The sequence below is a fragment of the Labrus bergylta genome, chromosome 22 (genome assembly GCF_963930695.1).
Source record: "Labrus bergylta chromosome 22, fLabBer1.1, whole genome shotgun sequence".
NCBI classification, from domain to species: domain Eukaryota; kingdom Metazoa; phylum Chordata; class Actinopteri; order Labriformes; family Labridae; genus Labrus; species Labrus bergylta.
The window spans coordinates 17,166,511-17,186,635 of record NC_089216.1 but is presented as its reverse complement, the minus strand read 5'-3'; the positions used below and the strand labels follow the sequence as shown (position 1 = coordinate 17,186,635).

The following is a 20,125-nucleotide window of genomic DNA, read 5'->3' as shown; positions in this document are numbered from 1 at the left end:
TACTATATGATCAGACATTAAGGAAACATGTTATGTTGAAGTGCTGGCTTCTCTGACAACAATGCAGCAGCCAGTATGCTGGCTAACTTTAGATTCTGGTCCTGAATGATCTGGATTTGTTTTAACTAGAGAAGGTAGGCGGTTTTAAGACACCCCCACACGGCTGTTTTGGACGCCCCTCGGTTTGCCAGATATGAGAGCAGTTATCAGGTCAACAGGTGTTGCAGTGATGGAAGCGGGCAAGAGGACTGGTTCAGATAGAAGTGATTGTACCGACCTAAAAAGCCTCTGCATGTTTCTAATAAGCTCCACGAGCAGAAACGTGCTCAAACTAGGATCAATATTGGAGATGCTTTAGAAAAATGGAGAGAGGTTAGAACACAGAAAGGTTTAGAGACTGATGCAGAGCTGGATAAACACTGAAGCTTCAGTATCCACCACATGGTGACCTGTGTGAGCATCGATTTAGAGAATCAAAGAAGATTGGTGGTATCTTTTGTGTGGTTTGGTCTGATTGTGATTATTTCCCCACAAGTCCCGCCCCTTTTTTTTTTTGATTGGTCAGTGACATGACATGACAGTGAAGTAACTTTATTGAAAATCAAGTTTGTGGTACAAATATTTTCTACATACAATCCAATATGCAAAATCAAAAGCTGCAATATTATCCTGCGATATTTTTCTGTTATTAAGCTGAATGGATGAAAGTTAAAAAAACACAATTGAAGTGCTAACAGCTAAATGTAGACCCATGTTCTAGCGCTGGTCACTGAATGTGTTTTGATTCTGTTTGGTGGCAAATAAATGTTTAAAAAAGGTTAAAAAGGAAAAGTTACAGTTAATGTGACATTTTAACCCTTTGACTCATCGTTAGTATAATAAACTGATTTGTGAAGCTTCAGCATAATGTAGCGTTATTATGTAGCTGTCCATCCGTCTTCTGCGTCCTCACTGTTGGACAGGCGGGGCTTGAATGGTGATCACAGGCTGAGAGGGACAAAAGGAACAAGAACAAAAATAACACGATTATTTACAGGTAGAGTCAGCAGCTTTGTTCCTTCAAAATAAAATACAGAGCTTAAAGATGGATTGAGCAGCTTCCTCCTTCAAAATAAAATACAGTCTTCTCCTAAAGTAAAGCTGCTCCATCGCCTCCGTATTTAAATATAGCCCAGTCATCTCAGGCAGGGTAGGTAGGTGTCTGTGGTTCTTCAGGGAGTCATGGTCAGGGTCTACTCACCACTTTAGGAGCTGGATGGCAGCAGTTGGCCACCTTGCAGCAATAGGCGACCAAAGTTGCTGAGATGGCCAACAGAGCAACCTGAATGACGATCCCCTCGGCGAAGAAATGGGACTGAGAGTTCTGGAACAGAGAAGAGGTTTGTAGAAATTAAAATATGTTGCAGAGAAAGTGAGACTTTACATAGAGACTTCTGAGAGTTTAGTTCTTGTAACGTCACGATGTGTGGCGGTTTCTCCTCCGCTTGAGGTCATCGTGCGACGCTGTCACTTTAGTTTACACGAGATTAGAGCGATGGCAGACGTCACCGAACTAGCGCTGGTGCTAACGTTGCTAACTGGATTTTTTTTACATGCTCACACACAGTTACTCTCCACTATGGTGATGAGCAGAGACGACCTGATTGGACAACTTTGTAAACAAAATTGTCAGTGCAGAGGAATGGCAAAAACACTGTTGTTGACTTGGCGTGCACATGACAGCCTTTCCAGTGCGTTTTGTGTTTTCAGGTGGACGGAGATGTTTTTGATATCTGAGTATGTGTGTAAAGGGATATTCTTTTTGAACAGGAGGAGGAAAACCTAAAAGAAAATCCCGTGGAGTTTGAAGAAGAATCCAGAGGAACTCTGTCCAGTGTTTCCCCTACCATTATATTAGTGTTTGTGTCGTCGTGTCGCCGTGTCGGCTTGTCTCCTCCCCCCCAACGCTGTAAACCTAGGGGAAACACTGCTGTCCCTGGTTTCCTCCTCATCAGGATCTATTGAGCACACCTGAGATGTTCTCCATCAGCTGACTGATGATGATCAGCTGATGACGATCAGCTGATGGCGATCAGCTGGGCTGGGAGGTTATATAAGGAGGTTGGTGTTTGCGTGCTCAGATGGTTCGGAGTCTCCACAGAGTCAACACCTTCAGTCCGCTTTCTGAGTTGAAATCTGAGTTGAGTGTTTTTGAAGAGAGAGGCTGATTATGAAACCTCGTACTAGTGTTGTCATCAAGACATACCCGAGACAAGACCAAGACCATACACATCACAGAAAAATCATCTTGAGGGGGCGTGTAACTCACTTAAAGCTTAACACTGGGAAGGAAACCGGGGGATAAAAATCAAACTACAAATGAAATGAAGTTATTTGTTCTTTTAGAAAGACGCGTTTTCCTTCTGATTACAGTGATGACGTGGACAAATAGCCGACAAGTGGTGGTCTTGATTTAAAATCCGGAGTCCCCCCACGCTAAGACCGAGACATTCTTTCGATTCCAAGAGGAGACCGAGACCTTCAAAAAGTGGTCAGAGGTCGAAGTGACCGCCGGCAGCATCCAATCGTAACAGAGGAAATAATCCCAACCAGACCAAACCACACAAAGAGACCACCAGTTATCTTTGTTGATTCTCTGAATCATGAAAATCTAAATTAATCTCAACTCAGCTTTTTTCAGACTCTAAGTGGACGCTTCACTGGAGCAGCGTTTGGCGTCCGCTGGGCTGTTGTTTACTTCCTCATTCCAAGAGCAGAAACTACACCAGTTCATGACTTTTGATATGAAATAGTTGAATAAGTGTGTAAACGGTTCTTACTCACTTCAATCTTGTGGCAGATTTCTCCGATGTGGATGGTGGCGTTGTCGTAATCGTAGTGCCAGCAGTAATAATACATCGTCTCCATTTTAATCAGCGTCCACACCATGTTAAAGATGGACGCTCCGCACGCCACGAGCTGCATCCCGAAACAGGCTCTGAGCTGACACAAACACATGCACGCACAGGGGGGAAATTCAATACAGTAAATTAATATTTTTGATTTTTAAGTTCAAGTCAGGGTTGGTAATTTCCTCCAGATCCACTTTTTTAAGATGTTGGTTGAACTTGTCTTAAGGTCCTGACAGAAATTAATAACTCATGTTCTCTGAAAAAGGAACAAAGAAAATCCGTCATCTGTAGCAGTTGTAAGCCTCTAAAAACTTAAACCAATGTCTGCCACGAGGTACCAATCTGATGAACCAATCAGACGCCTCCCTGTCTCCCTGCTCGTTCTCTACCTCTTGTGTGCTCTAGCTCACACCCAAAGCGCGTCACTGATGACAGAGTTTATACTGTGAGTTTACTTACGGCTGAATGAGACATGAGACGACGTAGTTTCTACACAATGCAAGAGATGAGCTGAGGTCGTCTTCTGGAGCAACGGCGCTCGTACATGTAAGTGAGGGGCGTGGCTTTAGAGAATTACCAATCCCAAGATTAACTCCTGCACACTGTCTAGCCTCAAACAAATATTTATAGGGCAAACAGCGTGAGGTGTAGCCGAGGAGAGGTGAACCAAATGAAGGTTGTGATAGTGACAAAACATTCTGATCCGAACTTGTTATTTAAAAACAACTGAAAATCTTCAGTTCAGTAACAAAACGAAACAGAAGTTCAGGAAGTTAAAGCTGCAGTTTGAGTCAAGTCGTCCCAAAACTCTGATCTTCATCCAAAGTTTGATGACTGATCCACCCCTGACTGTCATGTCATGATCACTGAGACCAGCAGGCAGACCGTTGCAGGAAGACGCACGTATCCACTAATTGAGCGTTGGCAGGGTCAGTGGGCTGGCGTCACACACAATGGACTCATCAGACCTCCGTAGAGGGAGAGGGCTCAGACTAGTGGTGCTCGTTTTCCTGCAGACATTTGACAAAGTTTAGTTTGTCATGAATGTAACTCACTGTTGGCAGGTGAAGGTTCTGAGCAGCTACAGCGACGCTCCCAGCGATAACAACCTGTGAAGAACGAACGAACGAACACACACACACACACACACACACACACACACACACACACACACACACACACACACACACACACACACACACACACACACACACACACACACACACACACACACACACACACACACACACACACACACACACACACACACACACACACCACAACATTAGGATTTTACACTTCAGCTTCGGCTTCATTCTTTCTAACAGCGGAGGTCGCAGCTCGACTTTGACACATTCATAAACTGTGGTCACGGTTTCATACATTTTTTGGGTCATGGAATGGATTTGTAAACGCGAGTTATTTCTTTAGACAACATGGATTGAACCATTTCCACTGTGATTTTATCTGCCAAGTACAACTTATCTGGATTTAAGGGTAAGAACAGACACAGTAAATCTCCCCTTAAAGCCAGATAAAGTGGAGCTGTCCTTCCTCTACCAAGAAAGAAATCGGGATTGCGAAACCGTGCCCACAGATTGCAGAACAGCAGGCATAAACAGATTTGTGAACAGAGATTTCAGATCTACACACGCCTCTTTCTCTTGTCTCAGCTGTCAGCTCCGTTAAGAAGCCTGTCAGGGTTTGTTATACAATGTTTACGTGCTGCTGCGAGTGTTCACATCTCACGGCGTGCTCGTGCTCACCAGTAGGGATGCGATGAAGAAAGGTATGTCAGCGTCGATCTGGCTCAGGTCATTGGCCAGAAACACACTCACACAGAGGATCTGATAAGCACTCAGGCTGATCTGAGTCACCTGGAACAGCACAGAGAACACTTCAAATTATCACACACTCTCTCTCTCTCTCTCTCTCACACACACACACACACACACACACACACACACACACACACACACACACACACACACACACACACACACACACACACACACACACACACACACACACACACACACACACACACACACACACACACTACCCCCAGGAACTTGGGCTCAGCCTCCAGGTATTTCTGCTTCCTGTTGACGTTTCTCTGGAAGGAAACTTGAACCAGAGGGCTCTGAGCGGCACTCATGCCCTCCTCCATCACGGCCTCTTCATCTGGAAACGAACACAGGTGTTAAATATCGACATTCATCGCATTTCTATTAGCCTACCCCCATTCTATTCTGCATGGGGGTAAAAGAGAAGTGCATGCAGAACTCGAGCAGCGGAAGTCATGCTCTCCAGCTGAAAACAACATCTGGATTTCATCACTCTGAACAAACATGAATCTCCACGCAGAGTTTGAGCTCTTTCAGCAAAGATATTGATTTGAAAAAGCGTCTCTTCTTACCTGCCATGTTCACAGAAAGTCCGATCAAATGTCCTCAAACTGACGTCTTCCCGTTTTCCGCGTCTTTTCGGAGGCTGCAGGAAGTTTTGCAACAACTTTGTGGATCTGAGTGTCCGAGTCCCGCCCCGAGTCCGTCCTGCAACCATAGACTGCAACACGAGTCCATCTGCACGATCAGCTGTTTGATACGAGGATTCTGATTGGCTGATTCCCTTCACTGAACTTTCTCATTTAGCATAAAAATAGACGATTTAACAACAACAGATTTATGCACCGTCTTCATCACCATGTAAACTGTTGCAATCATTCCCAACTTTTTTATGTATATCTTAATATAATTAAGTTGTCACGTTTCAGTATGTCATCTTTAAATGTATTTTATTTTAATTATTGGTTGAACCGATGTAAAATGTGTCTGTATATTCAACATATGCAGAATTATGTGTTTATTCCTTTACATTAATATTTATAATTTTCCCCCAGAGTTGATTGAGATTATTATGAAGGAGTATTGTATGAAAATATTGACTGTATTTATTATAATTACTGTAAGTGTTTGACCATCCTGTCTTTGGTGTTTGAAGAAAACAATAAAAATCCAAATGAAAAGTAAATGAAATCATTGTAATACTTAGATCATAAATAAACACACACAAGTAGAAATATATGAGTCTTTATTGGTACAGGAAGTAAACAAAGGAAAAGGTGCTCACACTGTGGATAATCAAACACACACAGGGTGTCCTCGCTTTCTAACTCAACAGCAGCACCTGGTGGACAGAACTGGGAACAGCGGCTGTAATCTTCACTGTACTACGACTGTCATTAATAAAGTAAAAGAAAGAAACGAACCCACACAGATACATAATTTGTCTGTGTGTGTGTGTTATTCGTCCAGAAGTTGAGATTTTAAGAGGATTTGACTATTTTACTCCATGGAGTCAACTTTTAGTGAAGCGTGAATAACCTCCATGTAACATGTTTTTATTTAGGCCTACTGTGACAAAAGATTTAAAACGTAATTTAACCTGAACTCATTAAACTGTTACAGCTACAGGAGGATAATCAATGTTGCTTTTTAATTTGATCATTTAGCAAGAAGCTCATTAATCAGTTGAGAAGCAGAATTCATGATTCATTGATCTGGCCAATTATTTGGTTGGCTGTCAATTAGAAAATTACAACCAACGCCATTTAAATTCAGCTTGGCTACGTTACAGTTAACTGGCTACCCTTTGCCTACTCTCTGGCTAACATCAATGCTAGAAATTTTGATATTACAGATAGGTGTGTTCCCAAAAAAGTCAAACTATTCCTGAAAGACAATTGGCAAATCAAGGTGGAATTATATTGGTGAGATGGACTCCTCAATCAGGTTACACTCATTGCACACCCAGCTCTTTAAAAAAAGAAAGCATCATCTGCATACAGTATAAAAAAGACAAAATCAGTTAGTTCAGCAATCAATGAAATTATTGTTTAAATCATCATTCATGTGTGCTGATTAATAATGCTAACAAACTTCCCTTTACAAAAAACAAATGCCAGAATACATACCCTTTGATTCTTTAAAACATTTAAACACAATTACAACGTAGACAAATCACAGTATTGTAGAGAAAAAGTTAATACATTTTAGATATGACAGAAATTGAAATCTAAATTTAGGCTGGCTACACACTAGAAGATTTGAGTCTAACATTTAAGGCAGTTTGGGCGCTGTGTGTTTGAGTTTTTCTTTCATAAGGAGACATTGATCTCTCTCACTGACTCTGATGTACAATCACAATGTGCTTCATCATCATAAAAACGCAGGCGAAGGACCCCGAGCACATCTGGTACCTACACTTAACTTCCAGATCCAATTTCTAAGATAAAGTAACATTGATTTAGACTGATATTTAATAAAAAGTAGCAGTTCTCACATTACACAATAACACACCTGTTAGAAAAAGGAGACAACCAGGACTTAATCTAATGACACTTGTTTGTCAGTTTTTATATGAAGATGTCAGCTCATATGTGTCAACATTCACATCATTGTTCTTAGTGTCCCAGTAAACAGGTGTGTCAAGAGTGGTGGTACTTGGTGACATGGGCCCCCTTGAAATCCCATTGGCCACCCAAGGTGCCACCCCAAAATCAAAATCTATGATTGGCTAGTTGCCTAATCAGAGGTGGGACTTAAGTACCAATCCACTAGTCTGGTTGTTTACAACAGGCTAATAGAAATTAATTAGGGGCAAATAAAAAAACTTTTCAAACTTTGCTCTTTCCATACAAATTTCCAAGGAAAACTTCATGCACACTTTCTAAGCTGTGATTGACTTAATTGCCAATAAAATTATTTTTGCAAGTCAGACGGCTCACAATTTTGCATGCAATTTTCTAAATACTTAAAATTGTGACTTTGAACATCTTTGTTTTTGAGTCCCTAAAGAAGAAAGTTAAGAACATTTCTGTTCTGTTCTGGGGATAGAAAGCGTGTAATTTTTATAATTAAATGTTAAATGTGCCCACAAAAGTCATGCCACCCCCACATAAGTCAGTGCCCCACGTGGGCCACCCCAGTTAAAAAAGCCTGGACACGCCCCTGCCAGTAGAAAAAAACTATTTTTTGTAACAAAGTGAGACAATCCTTCAATTTAAAGGTGATTTTAGAAAACAATAAATGTATGGAGTCTGCCACTGGAAAAATAAAACCAAAAGCGCTCAACCGACAAGCTTTTTACTTCATATGGAAAAGGATGAGTCAAACTTTTTGGTTTTAAAACTCTGAATTGGAAGTTTTTCACTTTTTACATTTGCTTTTTCCACAATAACTTTAATTACTGCTATCTAACAAAGTTAAAATTCTGCGTGGTCAGACACAGCTCATTTACATTTAAAGGTACAGACACAGAAACAGTCTGTTCTGATCAGGGCTGAAATAGAGGGGTTTATAGACATGATTAAAAACAGGATCAGAGTGGATTTAGAACAAGAAACTTCACACACATGTTTTGAGGAGCTCTGAGACTTAATTACACTGATTGAAGAGGAGGGGAATATGTGACCTTTAAACAATCCCACGTCCAAATGCTTACGTCTGAAGTCAATCGTGAGACAGAACATGAAAGGAAAAAAAGTCTAATGTAAATTTCTTTAAAAATATATTTATTTAGACTCCATTTTAAAATTCTAATTTTCCATCAGTATATAAATACAGGAAAAAGTTCCAACAAAACAACTTCTTTGTTCTAAATTTACAACAGCATCGAGATGGATTGGTTTATTATTGATTGTAAGAAATCACTGTCAGTTATAGCAGTGGCAGACTCCGGTTTCTAAACACACAACTTCGTAGTTCAAACAATAACTTTGAACAAAAAAAAAAAAAAAAGCAGAAGAAAGGCAGGTTAGTGGAAGTGCCCTTTAACCCCTGAGAAAGATCACTTCGTTTACAAAAAGGAGTGACCTCTGGGTGACCTCACAGAGTCTGGTATCCGTCGGTCCTCCTTCGGCGGCCCAGCAAGTAGGCCACCACCACGATGACGATGAGCACAAGCAACGTCACTCCAACCGCCACAGCGACGCGGTAATCAGGCTGATCGGCGGGACACAGGTCAGCTGGGAAAAACAACATTTACATACGAGTCAGGTTAACTTCTGAAAATCATCATGGAGCTTTTATGACTTATGACCTGAACATATAGTATCCTGAACACAGTAAATACAGAATTATAAATAACCCTGTTTTAAGTGTTTCACGTTTAAATCTAAAGAATCATAAAATCCAGTTCATAAGTCGCAGTTTGTTTTTTCAGGTCTTTAAAGTATCTTTCTTCTACAACCTGAAGTTTCTGCAATCACCTTGCAATACACAATGAATGGGGATGAATTTTCCAATCACGTCTGGTGGCGTGCAGTGTGCGATGGTGGTGGGCTCATCTGTCAGAGTCCTGTTGTAGGACCTGAAATGGTGGCCACTGGTAGCGGAAAGTTAGCTAGTGGGCTTAACTGTTGCCGTTTTCACATATGCACTCCGGATAACATCTAAATATTTACAGGAGGACTTCTCCGGAGATTCTCCCAACCTAGCCATTCACATATGCTCCTCACAGCAGGGGACTATCCCTGTCAGAGGGGAGGGGGCTCGGGGGATTTCCTGAGGTAAGACGTGACGTAAATAAACAATGCCGAAGTAGCGGCCGAAGCAACATAGTCCGCTACACGACGTTATAATGAGAATATTTGCCTTTATATCAATGCTATGTGTAATCCAATAGAATGACATCCACAAAAGAGAGGAGAACAACATACTGACGAACAGAAAACATAATGCAGCCGTTTAATTACGTGCAAGGAGATCATAGTGGTCGCGTGCAGACACTTTAGGCAGTCACTGTATATAAACGTCTTTCTCTTCTCATTGGCTCAAATTGAAATCTCCGGAGTATATTCGGCCGCGTTCAGACATCAGCTCACTCAGATTTTCTGCGGATAAAATACTAGGGGTCTGAATCTTTGAGAAACTCTCCGGAGTTTATGTGTATGTGTGAAAAGGGTTTGTGATACACCGGCAGACTCGGCTTTTGAGGACCCTTGTTTATAATAATCACGCTACTACGCTGCTCGCTACCCGGTTATAAGAATTTATCAGAGCGTTCAGAGACGTTCAGGTTACGAGGAAAGAGTCCCTTTGAAGAGACTTTGCAGATGTTTGTCTAAAACGACTCATTTTAGTCAGTCCAACATTTTAAGGCAGTATTTATGTCGTTAGGGCCGGGCAATTTTGCCTCAAAATAAAATCAGATTTTTTCTCACCAAACTGGATTCAGATTTTAATCGGTTTGTTTTCTTCTTCAAAAGAACTACAAATGGGGCACTGGTGACTCAGTGGTTAGTGCGCGCGCCCCATGTATGGAGGCTGTAGTCCTCTAAATGGGCGACCCAGGTTCAAATCCGACCTGTGGCTCCTTTCCCGCAAGTCATTCCCTACTGTCTTTCTCCCTGATTTCCGACTCTATCCACTGTCCTGACTCTCTAATAAAAGGCACAAAATGCCCCAAAAAATAAATCTTACAACAAATGAGGGTTAGTACAGTAACCTGCATTTCTCTTTAGGGGTAAAAGTGTGATCTGTGAACTTGTCAAAGTGTATGTGTAGTTTCAGGATCCAGCAGACGTACAGAGGAGGCAGAGTAACTTCAGCAGAATACTTGTGGCTGGTTATCACATACCTGAGGCCATTCAGCCACTCTGTAGGAAGGGAACAACGAGGGAGGGGAGGAACGACAGGGGAAGGGAGGAACTACGGGAGCCCTAGAGGAGCAGTGGAGTAAGTTAGAGAGAAAATCAAGATTTATATCGTCCGGCCCCACGCTGTCGTTATGAATCTCATGGATTGGGGAGTGTTTGTACTGACACACAGTCTTAAAGAGACACACACAGTCTGAGGGAGGCGTTCAAACACAGCTTGGAAGTCGAGTAGAAAGACGAGCTTGCCGTGTTAACTTGTGACACAATCTGTGCTTGCTCATGTTTGATTTAAGACAACAGCTTGTACACGTTTGGTCAACATTACATCACCGAGTGTGGACTGTTACAGTACTGGATCCACAGTAGAAGTTTTTCTTGACGAGTCACCAATGTTTGTGTTGTTTAGAGGTAGGACGTCTAAGGTATTTTGATTGTCCACTTGCTTTCACTAGTTTTCTGCCGCCACAATGCGTGCAAAACTGCTGTGATGTAACCACATTTAGCACGGGCATGTGGACGTTAACCTGCAAGGAGGACTGGTGTTGTTAGCAATGCTTCAACCCACAATGCACTGCTTTTTGGTTCACTCCCCTTGTTTGGTTCTGACTTCGATCTCACTGATGGCGAACTGAACGCTGGTGCACTTGAAAAGCTAAATGAGACTTCCAATTTTTTTCTTGGGTCTGCACCAGATTTCATTTGAGCGTTCACAAACCCCCAAACCAAACGGACTATCTGACAGAGAGCACCAGAAAGCTCAGGTGTGAATGCACTCTAAGACTCACCTTTTCAAATCTGCTTTAGTCCACATTTAAACTGGATGCTATTATAAGATGTAATTTAGCAAGAAATGTAGTTTTTCTGTGTTCTTTGTTTTAAAATTTGCACTGCTGTTATCACCGTTGTGGTAATATTTTGTGAAACTAAACTAAATAAACGTATTATTGTTTATTATGTGGTTTCATAATTCTTCCTTTTATGAAGATGTTTACAAAGCTGTTTGAAAAGTTAAATCCCAGCTCTCCTGTGACAACATGTCTGTAGTACTCTTACCACACTGTGAAAGATTTCCACTACAAGTAGAAGTCCTTCAGTCAAAGTAAAGGATTGATAGAGCAGTGATATGTTTCCTATGAGTGATGTATGTGCATGTTTTCCTATGTTTAACAGCTAACCCAACCTGTCGCCTTAAATACCACTGAGTCTGATGAGGACACTTACGCAGGCCGAACTCATTGCTCTTGGTCAGGTTGAAGGCCTGCATCCTGTCCTTGGTGATGTCCAGGTACAGTCCATTCCCGATGTTCACTGACTCGCTCTTGCAGGAGTAGGAGTGTCCGATCTTTGCGGCGAAGAGTCGCACTGACGAGTTGAAGCCATTGAACTTGTTGGCTGCAGCGGGGACACAAAGCAAAGCTTAGGTGTGTTCAGGACATCAAATCAAAACAAAGACTGATGTTCAGATATAGAAGCAAACTTGTTGGACCGCATTTCACTGAAAGTAGGTTGGTTGGTTCCTGCTTAACAGTAATTCACTTGCCTAACAGTAATTCCACAGATTATTTCTAAACCCTATTTGAAAGCACACACACACACACACACACACAAAACAGGAAGTAGTTGGCTCTCCAATGCTTCTTGTCTATGTTAATATTTGCCAGAGTTGCACAACCCCCAGCAGCAGCCGAAATATCAGTGCACACGCTGTGACCCAATTAGAGAGTCTAAAGTTTAGTCAATAATACGGCAGTAAATCATGTTGAGAAAGTGGAATAAAATGTGATTAATTCTACTTACCGTCTTTGGCTAAGGGGTAGGCCAGGCTGAAGGACAGATTGTGAACGTAGACGTCTTCAGAGCTCTGAGGATGTCAAGAAAGAAAACGGGACAAGTTTTCAACATGTTTGCAAGGTGCTACATGAAGTACTTTACAACCCAAATGCAATGAAATGTGACGCATTGGTTTGGGCTAGCTGCTACCTGAACATTGACCTTCTAAATACTTTGTTAAACTTTGTTAATATCCAGTTGTACTAATCCACACTGCTACAAGTTAGCTTTGTGTTCTTTTGTTTAAAGCCTGATCAAGCAAAGCATCCAATTTCCCAATTTCGCTCCAATTTAAAACGAACGTTGCTGTGAATCAAGGATAAATCCTGCTAACAGGGCTAGAAGCTAACAGAGCAAACTTGTGCTAGTGCTAGATGATAACCCCTTGCTCATCTCCAGCTCCACCCTCTTGTCTTAATATGGTCCATATTTGTGCTAGCCAAAATAAGGATCCCATTTGAGATGACATATTTGCTAACCAGACTTCGCTAACACCATGCTTCTCTCCCTCTCCATGCTCTAATCCAAATATGGTCAGTTCTGGCTCCAAACGTCAAGACTGTAGGTTGAGTTTTTGCAACACCAATGGTTGAAGTTTGATTGACACATTGCTAAAAGAAACTCTGAAGAACTTGATGTCGGCCCTTTAGAAACAGTTTTTTTCTACTATCTAAAATGATAAAAGTATCAACATGGCAGCTGCTTCCAACCAAGCAAGCGTTAAGTGATTATCCTCCTTCCTCTGTAGCCCCACCCTCTTGGCCAAATATGGTCACTTTTGGACTTTAGGCCCTTAAATAACAACATGGCAATTGCCCAAAATGCCACAAAAAGTCCTCAAACCAATGCCTGACATGACAGTCGCTACATTCACTTATAAACAATCTATGGTTGTAGCCAATATTGGGTTTGGCAGTTGATTCAAAACAAGGATAACAAAACAAAACAAAACCCTTGTTTAAGGTCTGTTGTCATGGACCACAGTTACGGCATTGGTTGCAGGGCATTTCTAAAGTTTATGAACATGAGATAAAGGTTACCTGCCTGTATTTGCTCATGTCATCACACAGTTTATATAAGTAATTTGGCGATGACACACGTGAAAAAAACACAAAATGAATCACACAAGAGTTGTGGAGAGAGGCACTCTCCCTGTCACATGCTTTTACAGCAAGCTTGTGGACTGAACTTCCCCTTTTTGAAAAATCTCTTCTGATTACAGTTTCTATACATAAATTGCAAGTCAAACTAAATGTTGCTCTTTAAAACACTGATCGGCTTAGTTGTGTTAAACTTGAGCTCAACTGCCTCCTCTTTGGAGATCTCTAGTTATACTTTAATATGTTTTAAAATGAGGAGAAAATCAAAGTACCATGTTGAAGAGGAAGGTGATGAAGCCCTCCTTGAAGGTGAGGGTAAGGTTAGCTTTAGGCTCCTTACAGTCTCCATCCACTTTGGTTGAATTTGGCTGAACGATGAAGGTCCCATTTTCCTGAAAAATGAACAGCTTGTATCAGAACATTCTCAAAGGTAGGAACACTATTGTCATGTATGATTAATAATTGTCATTTGACACAGAACATCCACAGTCATCATGAGGAGGAAACCAAAACTTGCCCAAAGACATTTCTCAATTCCTTAAAATGGGATGTTGACACAACTGCTGTGCTAAAAGCTGAATCATCGTCTTTTACAGAAAGTTCAATTCATGTTCACGAGTTGCTAAATGGTTTAATACATCGTGAAATGCACGTTTTTCGCTCGTGACTGCTGATCTGTACCTTTGGTGTTGCGAGGCGAATCTGCAGTGCCATCTGAGCCATCAGGCAAATTGATTTGTCTTTCTTCACCGTGTAGTTTCCAACAGTCAAGTTGGTGGAGGGAGTAGGTTTAGGAGGAGAGGTTGTAGGCTTGGCAGTGGTTGTTGGGGCCTTGGTAGTTTTGGGCTTGGTAGTTGGAACCTTGGTTGTTGAGGCCTTGGTAGTTTGGGGCTTGGTAGTTGGAGCCTTGGTTGTTGAGGCCTTGGTAGTTTGGGGCTTGGTAGTTGGAGCCTTGGTTGGAGCCTTGGTAGTTTGGGGCTTGGTAGTTGGAGCCTTGGTTGTTTGGGGCTTGGTAGTTGGAGGCTCTTTGGTTGTAGTCTTAGCTGTTGAAGCTGCCGGGCTAAACTCAATGGCAGGGGCCACAGTTACAGATGGTTCGGATTCCACTTCATCTTCAGCCAATGACAGTGCTTCAAACAAAGAGAAAGAGAGACAAATGAAATAATTGGATTTGCATACACCATTTCCCAACTTCAACTCCCCAAAAATGGACGGTGGGACTTTTACATACATAGAAGGAACCATTACAGTTAAGCTTCTGCCAAAGCAGTTCCCAGCTTGCTGATTTAGCCTATCATCACCAGCTAAATCTCTCTGTATCTGGCAGGATAAAGAGAAATCTGACTCAACATTCCTGAACTGCTGCTCAAGTACTGATTCCGTTTACGTCTACCAGCAATAGATTTTATTTGGTAAGCTGAACGGCAGTGGAGGCTACAGCAACTTGATTTACAGCGGGACATTCAAAGAAACAGTTTCTGAAGCTCCAGATACAAAACTACATTTTAAAGGGACTGTTTTCACAAAGGACAGTCTTGACAGTAAATACCTGCATGGTTAACGATTGGTTTAGCTTTGCCCTGAAGGAACTGAAGGGAAGCATGCATTGACTGTGTTGGTGTAATAACTTTAACTGCCAAATGGGGTAGACTAATGTCCCTTGATGTAGGTTTGATTATCTTTTTCTCATAGTTGTTTTTGGTCATTTGGGAGCTAACTAACAAGCTAAAAACTCAACACTTATAATTTCATGCGTTTAAGTATAGCTGTTATTAGGAATGTGTGCGACTAAATGATTAAATGTCGCCCTTGCCAGTCAATTATTTTCATTTATTTCTTCTTTGAGGACCTAAAGACAATTTCAACCAAAATCTAAAAAAGTATATCTGTAGGAAATCACCACCTCTGCCTTTAAACTTTAAGTGTTTCCCGTTTTACTTTGTAGTTCTTATCCCACCAGGTATATTCCTTTCCTGCAGCTTCTCCTTGGGTTTCTTCCTGGTTTATACATTGGAGTTTTATTGGACATTAATGGAGTTTTTTAGACTTCTGAACAATTGATTGTTTTGGTTTCGGCAATGAGTCCTTTTCCTTTTTTTAAATATTTAGACCTCTGACAACATTCAGCATTCGGTTGCACATTTCTTTCTTCCTATTTCCAATTAGTTTAATTGCTCTTTGTCAGCAACAATAAGCCAAACTGTCTTTCTGATTCGGTTGCAGGAAAAGATACTCAGAGCAGAAGATGTTCATTTATTTACTTTGTAGATTTCATACTTGCATCACTGCATTGTTGTGTTAGCATGCTAATGCTAGCAATCTTTATTATGCTTGTATCTTCACACTGCATGTAAATTTACACAAAATGATCGTAATCTAAAAACGCTTATGTGACATTCAATTAAGCAGTAAGTACAGTATGTTATTTTCTTTTCTCTAGTCCCTCAATTTAACAACTTTTATATGCAAGGTGAGTAGCCGGCCGTCCCATCCATGTAAGCACGCTGTAGTTACGGCTGGGAAAACATCACAGACAGTGGGACTTGGGTGTCACACTCACTGTAGACAGTCATGACTCACAGAGTTATTTTCAGAGGACATATTTGATTTCTGATACATTTGAGTGTGAAAAATTGCATATTCTTCCTTTAAATGCCACGTTTCCTGTTGAATGAACATCCTGGTTAAGAAGAAAATACTACTTCTCGCTGATAACAATATGAGTTGCATAAACGAAAGGAAAAAGGTCACATTGGAGGATTTCTAAATGACCTAATGGTGGCAGAGTCCAAAAAAGGCTAAAATAAACAGCCTGAGTTTAAGGAGATTTGCAGGGTCGGGCATTAATCATCTGGAGCTTTTCTTATTCAAGTGACCTGGTTTTTGGAGAGTTCACCTTGAATGTCTGCTGCAGGTCTTTGAACACGTTGTCTTGTAAACAAACTGTGAAATGATAATAAGATTGACTCCGCTTAATACCATGACAGCGTCATGTTGACTTCAGCTGAGGTATACAGGTCATGACACACATTTATGGCACAGCAGTGTGTTTGTTTTCAGTGCACGGTTTATCTCCAAGTTCACAAAGTGCTTATTCAAAAGATTCAGTTATGACTCAGCTCTACTAAAAGGTGTCAGGTAACCTCTGTTATGTTGCTGACTGAGTTCAGTTTGAGTCAGACGGATCAACAAAGACCTCCAGTTAATTTGAACACTAAAAACCTGGGAGCTATTTCTTCATTTTTGGGGTTTTATGGACTAAAAGTTAAGGTTTTGGAAAAGCTCCAGCAGACTGCCTCAGCCAGCAGCTGTAGATCCTGATGTAACGGCTGCAATGTAATCCTGCAGCCGTTACATCCAGAGTACAACCAATCACAGGACGGCCTCTAAAAATACAACAATACAGAGAGGATCCCTACAGACAGAGAGAGAGAGAGACCTTTTGTTCAAGAGGGAGAGGATGTGTTTGGTCTTTTTCAAATCCACAAAACTCCATTGACAAAAACTGAAATTTTACCTTGACTAAAATGAGAGTTGCTGATCTAGTATTGCCCAAACTGGTCACATTGTTCATGTTGTTGTGCAACTTTGTCCCCCCAATATAATGGTAGGGGAAACACTGCGATGGCGTCGGGCTGCCTCTGAAGAAATCCCTGAAATAGCCAATGAGAGCGAGCAGACCGGGAAGCATCACCAGCCGATTGTTGCGTCACTTTTACAGCTCACAAGCATGACAGTGACCATAAACACAATATTCACTCATATTCTTTATCTAATTTTTGCTGCAAAACAGAACACACGCCAGGACAGCCAGCTGACGATGCCCACCGTCCTCCATGTTTGTTTTTCTTCTGACGGTCATATTTGTCATATTACTAATGACCATGAACACGTTTACTGCATGTTAAAACAGCTCAGTCTGTCCAACAGGTGCTTCTACCACAGCCATTTATAGTTTAAAGTATACACACTAAAAAATGCTTCAGCGAGATCTTGTGTAGCGTGGAATCGTTGCTACAAACTGAAGATGTGTGGTCTCACGGTCTAAAATCTGTGCGATTTGAAAATCGTCTCGTGGGGTAGCTGGTGTAAAATGAACAAACCAACCGATCAAGTCAGTGGCAGAGCAGCAACTCCTGTGCTATGCAAGCTCAAAGAAGGATTTTGGTGGCTTTCAAGGGAGCGATGTGACGTCAGTTTCTGCCTTTATCGCTTAGTTTGTTTTTAGAGCCTCTCAGGGACAAAAACAACAACTTTGAGTGGATGAACTTTGTCCAGGCTCAGGATTATGTTCCAGTTATTTCAGCAGTAATGAGAAATTGTGGAGTAAGTCCAAAACTTTTTGTGACTAAATTATTAAGAGACCAAATATTTAAAAATATTGTCCCCCGGGTTTAAAAGTACAAGAATAATCTGTACAAGTTTAAACCTGTTTTTGAAGAGAAAATTATAAACAATCTTGGTGTTGTAGTCAAGATCACGCTAACAAAGACCAAGACATACCTGAGACCAGAGTGACATTTAGGGATCCAGACCACATCAAGACTAAGACCAAGGCAGGGCGAGACCGAGACAAGACCAAGACAGAGGCAGGGCAAGACCGAGACAAGACCAAGACATTTAGGGATCCAGACCAAGTCAAGACCAAGACCATAAATGCCATAAATCATCTTGTGTGCAGCGGGCGTTTCCCTCTCTTTGACCATAACAGGTGTTTTATCTTCTAATCTAAGTAATGGCGTGAAAAAATAGCCAGTCAGTGGAGGTCTTGACCTCGGGGAAACGACTCTGCTTTTCCTGGGATAACGAGTCAATCTTTTAAGAGCTTCAGAACATAAGTCATTCTCAGTGTGTTAAATCAGCGTTTTGATCCTGATTTACGAGATAAAGAAGTCGAGATTTGAGGAAACGGCTGAAATCACAGAAAATCCTAGTGAATAAAATGTACTGGAGCATGTCCTCTCTGGGCCTCCGTACATTTATCCAAAACCCTGTTGAAAGTCTAATTAATGTAATTTTTAAAGCTCTTGTTCTGAGTGTTCTGAATAATATAAATGATTCAATTATTCCAGCCTGAAATCATTGCTGTTTGTTTGTTTGTGTGTTTATTTGCAGCTGCGGAGTTTCTGCTTGAAAAGTTGCAGATTCATCTTATCCCTTTAAAAAAACATCTGTGTTCTGTCAGCAGACATGTGACTCAGACCTGCAACAAGTTCGACAGACTGCGGAAATTTTCTGTTCCCTAAACAATCCAGGAAGTCGCGCGGAGGTCTCATTAAATCATGACGAGTGTCATTTATAGCGCGAGGACAGAGAACCTGAACAGACTGCTTTATAACCGCATGAAAGCTGCAATATATCATTAAAAACATCAAAGCCCCGACTTATAGTGAAGGAAAACTATTCTGCTTTGTTTAAAAAAAAAAAAAAGTTTTTAACATAAGGTTTTTATTAAAGTAGTAAAAAAAAGACGTCCTGACCAGATGAGCGCGTGAAGTGTGAGAGAATAAAGGTGTTACCTGAGAGAGCACAGACGGCCACAAACACGAACACAGCGCTTCTCTTCATGCTGACAGGTACTTTCTGTTCACCTTCTGCTCACTCCGGATCAATGTGAGCAAAACAACGCTGCGTCTGCGCTCATAAACAAACGGCTGCGTCAAGCTGCGCGAGATGCCCCGCGTCAAAAGGAAGTGTGACTTGAGAAATAAAAGCATCGACAAGAGTCAACACAAACATTGATTTAAAAACAATATAATGCACTATAATATCATTCCTGTTGAATTATAAATTAATTTAGATTGTTTTTTATTCATTTTAAAATGTGAATATTTGGAAGAGGGTTTCATAATAATAATAAAAACAGAGTATAAAATCGTAAAGAGGATTCATGAGACGGGATGGATAACGGTCAGACTGATTATGCCAGTTTTCAAAAGATGGTTTGTTTGGAGAGAGAGTTGATGTACCGATGTCTGTCTGGTGGGAGGAAGTTCCAGAGACGGCAACGAGGGGGCAGAGCAGCTGAAGGCTCTTGACCCCAGCGGACGAGCGGTGCAGTGAGCTGAACAGAAGAAGACCTGAGAGTGCGGGTTGGGAGTGTTGGTTTGAGATTCAAATAATAACATTAAAGCCATAGTTATTTTAGATCTTTCAAATCTTTTTTCAGGTTGTCTTCCCCCCCAATTTTGTGTTCATAGATTTGAAAAAACTATGGAAGCTCTCGGTGGACATGCATCATTGTGGCAGCTGCTCCCACTTGCTCCCACTGCTTGGTCGGCGGTGTATGAATGTGTGTGAATGGATGAGTTAATACTGATGGACTCTTTACACAGCACAGCACAGAAGACGAGAAAAGAAATATACAAGCTCAAGTCTGTTTACCATCCCATTGATGCATTTTCATGTTGCACTTCTGACTCCCCGACATTTCTATGAATGTTCTCATTACTCGCTACGTTTGCTCTGAAGTCAGCCGATGAATTTTTTTCTCTTTTCTAAGATCTGAACCCAATGACAACAAACTGTGTTCGGGTACTTCTATAGAGAGGTTGTTTTAGTAAATGTTGATGTAATGGTTGTTGTGGGCGTCCCATGAATGGAGGCTGGTCCTGCAGGCGGAGGCCTGGGTTCACATCTGACCT

At 41.3% G+C, this 20,125-nt stretch overlaps 2 protein-coding genes across 2 annotated transcripts; both read right to left on the bottom strand.

Annotated features, from left to right (window-relative positions):
• Nucleotides 1-575: 575 nt before the first annotated feature.
• Nucleotides 576-5,469, bottom strand: LOC110003387 (membrane-spanning 4-domains subfamily A member 4A). The gene is made up of 7 exons (XM_020658950.3): nucleotides 5,311-5,469; nucleotides 4,954-5,075; nucleotides 4,658-4,768; nucleotides 3,947-4,000; nucleotides 2,824-2,982; nucleotides 1,241-1,363; nucleotides 576-987 (listed from the first exon to the last, which is right to left on the bottom strand). The coding sequence occupies exons 1-7, from the start codon at nucleotides 5,315-5,317 to the stop codon at nucleotides 949-951; spliced, it is 615 nt and encodes a 204-aa protein (XP_020514606.1). The 5' UTR covers nucleotides 5,318-5,469; the 3' UTR covers nucleotides 576-948.
• Nucleotides 5,470-5,967: 498 nt separating this feature from the next.
• cd68 (CD68 molecule) lies at nucleotides 5,968-19,125 on the bottom strand. Its single transcript, XM_020658947.3, has 6 exons — nucleotides 19,001-19,125; nucleotides 14,163-14,611; nucleotides 13,754-13,873; nucleotides 12,349-12,412; nucleotides 11,773-11,943; nucleotides 5,968-8,919 (listed from the first exon to the last, which is right to left on the bottom strand). The coding sequence occupies exons 1-6, from the start codon at nucleotides 19,047-19,049 to the stop codon at nucleotides 8,780-8,782; spliced, it is 993 nt and encodes a 330-aa protein (XP_020514603.1). The 5' UTR covers nucleotides 19,050-19,125; the 3' UTR covers nucleotides 5,968-8,779.
• Nucleotides 19,126-20,125: the final 1,000 nt, after the last annotated feature.